General features: G+C 39.9%; 3 protein-coding genes across 3 annotated transcripts; 2 read left to right on the plus strand and 1 right to left on the minus strand.

The window, feature by feature from the left end:
- Positions 1-1009: 1009 nt before the first annotated feature.
- LOC103481143 (aquaporin-8) lies at positions 1010-3383 on the plus strand. The gene is made up of 5 exons (XM_008436439.2): positions 1010-1332; positions 1763-1889; positions 1965-2179; positions 2853-2987; positions 3062-3383. Exons 1-5 carry the CDS (start codon positions 1082-1084, stop codon positions 3105-3107), a joined length of 774 nt encoding a protein of 257 aa, XP_008434661.1. The 5' UTR covers positions 1010-1081; the 3' UTR covers positions 3108-3383.
- Positions 3384-3805: 422 nt separating this feature from the next.
- Positions 3806-4822, minus strand: hbae5 (hemoglobin, alpha embryonic 5). The gene is made up of 3 exons (XM_008436239.2): positions 4692-4822; positions 4112-4319; positions 3806-4038 (listed from the first exon to the last, which is right to left on the minus strand). The coding sequence occupies exons 1-3, from the start codon at positions 4784-4786 to the stop codon at positions 3910-3912; spliced, it is 432 nt and encodes a 143-aa protein (XP_008434461.1). The 5' UTR covers positions 4787-4822; the 3' UTR covers positions 3806-3909.
- Positions 4823-9357: 4535 nt separating this feature from the next.
- LOC103481014 (hemoglobin subunit beta-like) lies at positions 9358-9940 on the plus strand. Its single transcript, XM_008436240.2, has 2 exons — positions 9358-9502; positions 9574-9940. The coding sequence occupies exons 1-2, from the start codon at positions 9411-9413 to the stop codon at positions 9923-9925; spliced, it is 444 nt and encodes a 147-aa protein (XP_008434462.1). The 5' UTR covers positions 9358-9410; the 3' UTR covers positions 9926-9940.
- The last annotated feature ends 102 nt before the right edge of the window (positions 9941-10042 follow it).

Raw genomic sequence — 10042 nt, forward strand, 5'->3', positions numbered from 1 at the left:
TCCAGGTGACCCGTCCAGGTCCAGGTGACCCGTCCAGGTCAAGGTGACCCCGCCTCTCACCTGAAACGTTTGAGGCCTCAGCAGCTCCTGACCCCTGAAGGTCACGGAGTTAGAAAATGGCCGGMTGGATMAAACGGCAGGTTTACAGATTAATTTTTTCACCCAGTTATTTCACTTATAACAGATAAAAATCTTATAAGTGAAAAATAATTTACCAACTAAATATTTGTGACATTTCTAAATGGTGAATGTTACATAACCAAACTGTTGCTGTTCATTTTTTACAGTGTGTTGTTACAAAAGGTTATTAGCCTTTCTGATAATCAGGGGTCAAAGGTCAAGTCCAGTGTTTGCTTCTGTTATCTCCCGTTAATAACGGGGTTTAAATCATTTTCATTTCTTGGTAACTTATCTGCGTCGTAAAAGCCTCGGCGTTGCCATGGAGACCTGAAGCTGTGAGCTTCCTGCTTCAGGGTTTTGAACCGTTTTTATTATTTGATTCTAAAATGATTGACTATTAGAAGCATCATTCTGCCACCGCCGTGTCTGGCTGCAGATCTGATCCTCTGGTYCTGAAACGCTGAAAAAGCTTTTCAACTTTTTTGAGAAAATGTCTGAATTTCCTCCTGATTATTTTCTTTGTTGTTAAAACATCTGACCTGGAAGCAGCGCAGACTTTGAGTCCAGGCTGAATTCATTCATTCATTCATTCATTCATTCATTCATTCATTCATTCATTCATTCATTCATTCATTCATTCATCTAATGTAATGATAGAAAAGCTCCTCCAGTGAAGACGTGCAGCAGAAAGCTGATAACTCTCTGGTCACTTTGTGAATTTCTCCTCCTGTTAATGTCAGTCGGATTCCTGAACTTTGACCTTTCTAATCTTTTCTGCAAAGAGAAACTTTGAGGCTTCGCTTTGGACCCGAGCCGGAAGCTGCAGAACCTTTAAGGCTCTCTGACCTCAGATAGTCTGTAGCTTATCCTTCACCTTTGGATTTTATGGGCCGTCGGTTGAGCTGGCAGGTGGAAACAGTTTGCCTCAGTGGGCAGACCGCAGCAGGAGTGAAGGGACACCATGGAGAAGCTGGAGATGGAGGCTCCAGACTCTTCCCTCGTGGACGAAGCCAAGAAGCCGAAGTCCAAGCGGCTCAACACGTACGAGCGAGTTTTCCAGCCCTGCCTGGCGGAGCTGCTGGGCACCATGTTCTTCGTCTTCATTGGCTGCGTGTCCGTCATCGAGAGCGTTCCAGCCGTGGGGCGGCTGCAGCCGGCTCTGGCGCACGGCCTGGCGCTGGTGGTGCTGGTGGCCGTCATGGACAGAATCAGGTGACTTTCCTCAGGACCGGAACCGACACGGACTCCTCTGATCCTGGATCAGATGGTTCCTTTCTTTAAAAATCTTTTTTTCGGTCGGTCATCCTGCTGACCGCCGGGTTTGGGCTCAAAAATGTTTAAAGTTGACAGGAAATGTGAAAATATGAGCAGAAAATGATTGGAGGACATTAATGACGATACTTAAAGTTTTATAAAATTCAAACATTAAAGAAACAAATGAACTAAACCCGTTTTGTGACTGCTGCAGCAGTGAGCATGCTGACATGTCGACTCTTTAACCATCTTCACTGCTGCAGGGGTAAAAAACCTTCAATATAAAAACAAGCCACACTCAGCCTGGCGGAGGCGCTAGAGGAGCCTGGTGGCCCGCCAGGCTGATGGGGAAACTGGTTCAGTAACGTTTTTCCTTCCCTGGTTGAAGCGGCTCCCATTTCAACCCTTCCTTCACCGTGGCCGTCTGGCTGTGTGGCGGCTTGGAGCTGGTCATGGTGGCGCCGTACCTGGTCAGCCAGCTGGTGGGAGGAGTCCTGGGGGCCGGCATGGCTAAGGTTGGTCTGGCAGCAGCTACATGTCCTGACGCTGTTTGGTCAGCAGCAGCATTGAAGCAGTTCTTCTGTCGCCAGCTGATGACCAGCCCAGAACGCTTCAGCAACGCCAGCGGGGCGGCCTTTGACCTCCTGAGCTCAGAGAGCCAGCTGTACCGGGCGCTCTTCGGAGAGGCGGCCATGACCTGCCTGGTGGCCCTGGTGGTGCTGATGGTGGCGGTCAACAGCCGGACCAAGACGCCCTTCGCCCCGTTTCTGGTGGGCAGCACCATCATGTTCAACATCCTGGCAGGGTGAGTTGGCAGCAGACCACAGAACCAGATGGGTCATTAAGGTCACTAATGGGGTCAYTAAGGTCAMTAATGGGGTCATTAAGGTCATTAATATGGTCACTAAGGTCCATGATGACCCATTAATGACCTTCATGGTCCCATTAATGACCTTCATGTCAGTTATCAACATGTTTCCTCTCGTTTATAAATCCATCAGTTTGATGAATAATCAAACAGAATAATCAATAAACTGTTTTCTATTCTAACATCACAAACGTTTTTGCTGACATCATAATTTCCCTTAGAAACAAACAAACCTTGAATTTTCTGGCCAATCAGATCCAACCTGGTTATTAAAATGTTGCCAGTAGGGGGCGCTGAGTGGTGGGGAGTCTTAAAGAGACAGGAGCTGAATCAGCTGAATCAGCAGCTTTGACCCCTCAGCGTTATTATAACTCACATTAAGTTTATGCAGCGTTTACTTTCCTTCTGCTTGTTGGACTTAAAGATCATATTTCAACAAACATTTATGATCAAAGGGCTTTGGAAGTTTTGCTGAATATTTGCATAAAATGAACTTTTTGTCCTGAACGTGGAGATCTACCGTCATCTCTTATCATTCTTTATGTTTCTGAGTATAATAATTATTTGTCTGCATTTTAATGAATAACTAAGTTGCGTTTTGTGGAACCAGAGCCGATATCTCAGGAGCTTGCATGAATCCCGCCCGGGCGTTCGGTCCGGCCCTGGTGGCCAACCACTGGACCTGCCACTGGGTTTACTGGGTGGGGCCCATCAGTGGGGCGGCGCTGGCCGCTGCTCTGGTCAGGTAAGCACTGAMCCTGCATGATAAATCAGACCTGCATGAGAAGCTCGACCTTCACGCCCCTCGTTCTGTTTCAGGCTCGTTCTGGGAGACCAGAAGTTACGAATCGTCTTGAAGTCATGATTTSCTCTCATGGAGCCGTAAMCKTTATGAACTCATAAAATGTTTCATGGATGTTTCTGACTTTTACAGCTGCTGATTTGTTGGGAGTAATAAAAACAGGTTTATGGGGACCAGTTCCTGAAGCTGGACAGGAAAATGAAATCATTCTGTTTATTTAGCTGCTCATATTTCAGTCATGTTTTCTCCATATTATTCCCTCATTTATGAATGTCAGAGTCACAAACTAAACATTTCATTCAGAAATTAAATGTTTAGTTAAGAAGCTAAATATTTAGTGTCCAACTAAATGCTTATGTGAGCTAAATATTTAATTTTCAAACTAAATTTTTAGCTCCAATTAAATATTCATTTTCTTAATTTCATATTTAGCTCCAAATTATTTATTTTCTAAACAAACAATTTAGTTTAGACCTAAATATTTATATCCRAGCTGAATGTTTAGCTAATATGCAAATGAGCCTGTTGATAAGTGGAATATCAAAATAAAAGCTGTTCTGGGGATTTGGGATCTTTATCTGACTTTGCTGCTCGAGTAACATGTTGATATRTAAATTATATATAAATTATGAATAAATAATATATAAACATGACTTTAATACACACATTTTTACTCTATGAATGTAAATAAACTATTTGAACAGCTTCATGTTTGTCGTTTGTTGGTTTTGAGAGGAAAAGTGTAAATAAAGAAGCAGACATGTTGGGCGGAAAGCTGTTTATTGCTCTGTCGGGTTGTTCATCGTGCTGCAGCAGGTGCTGCATCAGGTGCTGCAGCAGGTGCTGCAGCAGGTGCTGCAGCGGCTCAGCGGTATTTCTCGGACAGGGCCAGGGCCACGTTGGACAGGAACTTGTCCAGGGCGACATGAGCCTCCGGGGTGAAGTCGTTGGGGAACATGATGGCGATCACCACCTGCAGGCACTGCGCCAGGATCTGCGGACAAACACACGTCACGTCACGCCGGGAAGCAGCGGGCCCAGTCTGGGTGGCCAGAACGGGTCAGAACCTTGAAGTTGGCCGGGTCCACCCTGAGCTGGAAGGCGTGCAGCTCGCTGAGCTCCAGCAGGCCGCCGGACAGGTCGTCCATCTTGGACACCGCCAGCGCCACTCCACCCATGATCTTCTTCCCGTGCTTGGTGACCGGACCGGAACCGGCGCTCATGTCCGGCCAGTGGGAGAAGTAGGTCTTGGTTTGGGGGTACACCACCAGCATCCTGCAGGAGAACAGGGGTCAAAGGTCACAGAGACAAAGTCTGAGTTATGAGAAATCTGAAGACAGAAAAAATGAGAATGTTTGTTTCCCAAATCAAATTCAAAAATACTTTATTGATCCCAATGCAAAATTAAATATTGTAGCTAAACATGAATGTAATTTTCAGAGTTATTTCATTTCAGAGTCTTTAACTCTGAAATCAAATCTTTGCTGTGGTTGTCATGGAAACACTGTCAGAGTTAATATTTCAGCTTTCGGCTGCGATGAGAGGAACCGTGAACAAAACGACCGTCTTTTCTAGTTCAGTGGATCTACGTTTGCATTACTTGGCTCTGGTTCTGGTTCTGGTGCGGCCGGGTGTCGGGTCACCTACCTGGCCAGAGCTTCCGCCCCGATGGCGTCCGCCCCCTTGGAGATTTTGGCCCACAGCGCCTTCACCGCAGCCTTGTCCTTGTCCGTCAGACTCATCTCTGCTCGTCTCGGCCTCTGCCTGAGTCTGACGTTTGATCCCGGTTCCGTTTAAATCCCCTCGGCCCGGACGACCCTCCCACCGCGCCGCCGCTGACGCAGATGGCCCGGTCCGGCCCGGCTGATAGGAGGCTGGGCGGCAGCAGCGGGGGCCCCTATCAGCGGCCGGCATCACGGGCGGAGCCAGAAACCCATCAGGAACGAACCCTGGAGGCAAAGATAGGCAAACTGTCAGAGGTCAAAGGTCACAGCCAATCAGAGAGCAGCTGAGAGACGATGCATTCAAAACTCTCAAGAACTAAAAGTTTGGACTCAAATTAATAAAATCATAATTCAAATAAGAAAATAATTAATAAAAATAAAATCCTGATCAGTTTGAACTTTTATTCACTTTCAGTTTTCTGAAATCAAAAGTCATAAAAACTGAGACACGTTGGAGGCAGCATCATGCTGCGGGAGGCTTTGATCAAGGTGGATGAAATCATAATAATAATCAGTTTTTATTTTCTCCAGTTTGATCCTGATGTCTGGAGGATTTTAATAAACTGGAAACGTTTTTATTTATTCTGTTTCAAACGTTTTAATCTGACATTTAATGTTCAACGTTTTGTCGTTTTATGTCTGAAAAACTAGAAAAAAAACTACATAAAACCAGAGAAACGAGGAAAATGATCCTGAAAATGAAAAGAATCAAAATGTGTGAAAACTGATTTTAATGTTTCTTTGTTTTTTCTCCTCATTAAACTGAAAAAAGTGGAAAAGTGATGAACTAACTAATTAATTAACAGAATAAATGAATAAAGTGTAAAAATCCACTGAGGATTTTTGTTTTTATAATACATTTTATTTTATTAAAGTCCCAGTGAACCATAAACATGTTAGTTTATTTCCTCTAACATTTAATCATGTTATTATTTTATCAGTTTTTCCTCTCAGATTTTTTCTCAGATTTTCTCTGATTGTATTTTTTTAATTGCTCATTTTTGGCTCGACTTATAAATTCATTTGCTATCTTTGCTCCAAACTTGGCCTGCAGCTTTTATCAGGGAGTTCTGGTTCTGGTCCAAACAGAACCAGCGCCGCCTGCGGAGGGGAGGCGGTGCAGATAACAGCCGGCTGGGCTGGTAGATAACAGCTGCAGCAGCAAAACGCTGCGGAGAAACGAAAACCTTCAACAACCAGGAGGAAATGAAACGACTCGTTTTATTCTGAAGAAACTAAAAACAAAAACTTATTTAGCTATAAAAACCAGATGATCATAAAATCACTTTAATGTTTTGTTTTTTTAATGTCTGTTTTATTAGTTTTAATGTTCAACTTTGTTTTAAGATGCTTTAGAAATAAAACGGACTTTTAAAAACAGCAACAGCTCAATAATTATTACGTTTTTCTTATTTAAATAACATAAATGACCAAATAAACTTGATATCTATAGATATATATATAACATAAACATTATAAACATTTATAAAAAGAAAAAGTTGAACCAACTTAATTGAATTGCTTCTATGGGTAACAAGCAATTCAATTAAGTTGGTTCAACTTAATTTATTAAGTTTAACCAATTCGGTATATTATAATCATCCAACTCAATTTGTTAATTTATATTTAACAAATGTATTAAGTATGTTTAAGATAACAGATGTAAGTCAGTTTTACTCAAATCATTTAGTTTACTGCAAAACATGGTAAATGGACTGAACTTTGACAGTCAAAGCACCTGGAGTCACATTCATCCATATGTGGCAGCAGGAAGCTGGAATCGAACCAACAACCTTCCGATTCCAACACGATGACGACTCTAGAGCCACAGAGGCTTCATCTGTCCCTGGTCAGCTGGAGTCCTGGTCAGACGAGGGATACTAATATGGTATCGAACTTTATTATGTCAAGTAAAGTCAAAGTAAAAAGTCCTTTAAGGAAAAGATTAGTGTATTTAGAGGACACTGTAAAAAGAGTTTTGCAAAATAAGAAGTTTGCAGCCTAAAGTATTTAGTTTGGAACAACTTAAAAGTTTGAGTCGACTTTCACTCTAAAAAGTGTTTTTTGGGCTGAAGTTCATCTTATGGACTTATTTACATTAATTTAACTTAATTCTTTTGCTGTTGCTATGCCAACTTACTTTTTTGTGTTCTTTTAACTCAAAACTTACAATAAATAGTTGAATCAACTTAATTGAATTGCTTCTATAGGTAACAAGCAATTCAATTAAGTTTATCCAACTTAATTTTTTAAGTTTATCCAACTTAATTTAAGTTTAACCAATTCAGTATATTCTAATCATCCAACTCAGTTTGTTAATTTTATTTTTAACAAATGTATTAAGTATGTTTAAGATAACAGATTTAAGTTGCTCTTACTCAAATCATTTATTTTCTTCTAATAAACATTTAAAATCTCTTTGTCTTAATTCTACAGAAAGTCGACTCAAACTTTTAAGTTGTTCCAAACTAAATATTTTGGAAAACTCTTTTTACAGTGTCCTCCAAATATATTCTAATTTAAAAGTTACAAATCTTTTCCTTAAAGGACTTTTTGCTTTGACTTTGCTTGAAATAGTTCAATATTTGTATCCCACTCCAGCTGAGGGACAGATTCCCCAGTGGCTCTGTGGGTAGAGAAGTCATCTTGTGACCGCAAGGCTGTAGGTTCAATTCCAGCTCCCTCCTTCCGGTATGGATATTGGTGTGTGAATGTGACTCTGATGTGATGTCACTGCCTTAAATCTGTTGTTTAAATCTTAATAAATTTGTTTAAAAAATTAACACATTGAGTTGGATGATTAGAATTTATTGAATTGGTTAAACTTAATAAATTAAGTTGGATAAATTTAATTGAATTGCTTGTTACCCATAGAAGCAATTCAATTAACTTGGATCAACTTTTTCTTTTTAGAGTGTAGAATTAAGACAAAGAGATTTTAGATGTTTATTACACTCTAAAAAGAAAAAGTTGAATTGGTTCAATTCAATTAAGTTGAATTGAACCAATTCAACATCAAAATTTTTTATATTTTGATGTTTTTATATTTTTATAAAAACACAAGCAATTCAATTAAATTTATCCAACTTAATTTATTAAGTTCAATATATTCTAATCATAAAACTCAATGTGTTAATTTTTAAAACAAATTTATTAAGATTTAAACAACAGATTTAAGGCAGTGACTTCACATCAGAGTGGGATATAAATATGGTGTTGAAATTAATTATTTCAAGTAAAGTCAAAGCAAAAAGTCCTTAGAAAAGATTTGTAACTTTTAAATTAGAGTTTATTTAGAGGACACTGTAAAAAGAGTTTTCCAAAATATTTAGTTTGGAACAACTTAAAAGTTTGAGTCGACTTTCTGTAGAATTAAGACAAAGAGAATTTAAATGTTTATTAGAAGAAAATAAATGATTTGAGTAAGAACAACAATCTGTTATCTTAAACATACTTAATACATTTGTTAAAAATAAAATTAACAAACTGAGTTTGATGATTAGAATATACTGAATTGGTTAAACTTAATAAATTAAGTTGGTTCAACTATTTTCTTTTTAGAGTGTAAGTTTTGAGTTAAATGAACACAAAAAGTAAGTTGTCATAGCAAAAGCAAAAGAATTAAGTTAAATTAATGTAAATAAGTCCCTAAGATTAACTTCAGCCCAAAAACACTTTTTAGAGTGTATTATTATTATTATTATTATTATTATTATTATTATTATTATTATTATTATTATTATTATTATTATTATTATTAAATAATGTGCTCCATTGATCTGCAGCTGCTGGTTTTTCTCCACATGGAGTTAAATTATATTAAATTATATTAAATTATATTAAATTATATTAAATTATATTAAATTATATTAAATCATATTAAATCACATTAAATCATATTAAATAATATTAAATCATATTAAATCACATTAAATCACATTAAATCATATTAAATCATATTAAATCATATTAAATCACATTAAATCATATTAAATCATATTAAATCACATTAAATCATATTAAATCATATTTCTGCTTTTTGTCTTCAAACACAAAAATGTTCAAATCATTTAATTAAAACCAAATAAATTTAATTATCATCATGTTTTTATGAATTGATGATTTTAACGGTGGAATTTGACAAAATGTCATTTTCTGGTTTTCATGTTTTTATATTTTGATGTTTTTATATTTTGATGTTTTTATTTTGATGTTTTTATATTTTTATATTTTGATGTTTTTATATTTTGATATTTTTATATTTTGATGTTTTTATATTTTGATGTTTTTATGAAGTAAAGCTTTTTGTCTGAAATGTTTTATAAATAAACTTGATTGAATTTATTTATAAAACGGATTGAAACAAACAAAAGTTATTAAAATATTTTTTAAACTGAATTATCTGAACTTACATTAAATTTACTGTAAAACATTTCAGTTTTACGTCAGTGAACGTGGGTCGGTTCGGATCAGTCCAGGTTTTTCTGGTAAGTTCTGGAGGGATGTCCGGTTTATCTCCAGCCAATCAGCGGCCTCCTCCTCAGGGCGTGGGGAACCGCGCGGGCCGTTAAATGGACCCGGTTCGGCCTGCGGATCCATTCAGCGTTTCTCTTCGAGCCTGAAGCAGAACTCGACAGCAGCCATGGTAGCCTGGTCCGATCAGGAGCGCAGCATCATCACCTCCATCTTCTCCAACCTGGACTACAACGATGTGGGCCCCAAGGCTCTCACCAGGTACCGGTCCGGTCCGGTGCGGCTCGGTTCTCCCAGCCTTCTGCTCCCTCTCACCGCCTCTCTGTCCGCAGGTGTCTGATCGTCTACCCCTGGACTCAGAGGTACTTCGCCGGCTTCGGTAACCTCTACAACGCTGACGCCATCAGAACCAACCCGAACATCCAGACCCACGGAACCAAGATTCTGCACGGCCTGGACCGCGCCGTCAAGAACATGGATGACATCAAGGCCACCTACGCCGAGCTGAGCGTGCTGCACTCCGAGAAGCTGCACGTCGACCCGGACAACTTCAAGGTAGGACCCGCGGCTCCCCGCACACCCAGCGTGCGGGACCCGGCGCTCCGGCGGCTCCCCGCACACCCAGCGTGCGGGACCCGGCGCTCCGGCGGCTCCCCGCACACCCACCGTGCGGGCAGCCGCTGATCTGTTGCGTGTTCCTCCGGCAGCCTGGACCGCGCCGTCAAGAACATGGATGACATCAAGGCCACCTACGCCGAGCTGAGCGTGCTGCACTCCGAGAAGCTGCACGTCGACCCGGAC

This window comes from Poecilia reticulata, linkage group LG19 (genome assembly GCF_000633615.1).
Source record: "Poecilia reticulata strain Guanapo linkage group LG19, Guppy_female_1.0+MT, whole genome shotgun sequence".
NCBI lineage: Eukaryota > Metazoa > Chordata > Actinopteri > Cyprinodontiformes > Poeciliidae > Poecilia > Poecilia reticulata.

Coding starts and splice junctions, on each gene's coding strand:
- LOC103481143 (XM_008436439.2), top strand. CDS start 1,082: ATGGAGAAGCTGGAGATGGAGGCTCCAGACTCTTCCCTCGTGGACGAA. Junction 1,333..1,762: donor GCCGTCATGGACAGAATCAG/GTGACTTTCCTC, acceptor CCCTGGTTGAAG/CGGCTCCCATTTCAACCCTT. Junction 1,890..1,964: donor TGGGGGCCGGCATGGCTAAG/GTTGGTCTGGCA, acceptor TTCTGTCGCCAG/CTGATGACCAGCCCAGAACG.
- hbae5 (XM_008436239.2), bottom strand. CDS start 4,786: ATGAGTCTGACGGACAAGGACAAGGCTGCGGTGAAGGCGCTGTGGGCC. Junction 4,320..4,691: donor GGGGCGGAAGCTCTGGCCAG/GTAGGTGACCCG, acceptor GTTCTCCTGCAG/GATGCTGGTGGTGTACCCCC. Junction 4,039..4,111: donor TGGACCCGGCCAACTTCAAG/GTTCTGACCCGT, acceptor GTTTGTCCGCAG/ATCCTGGCGCAGTGCCTGCA.
- LOC103481014 (XM_008436240.2), top strand. CDS start 9,411: ATGGTAGCCTGGTCCGATCAGGAGCGCAGCATCATCACCTCCATCTTC. Junction 9,503..9,573: donor GGCCCCAAGGCTCTCACCAG/GTACCGGTCCGG, acceptor CTCTGTCCGCAG/GTGTCTGATCGTCTACCCCT.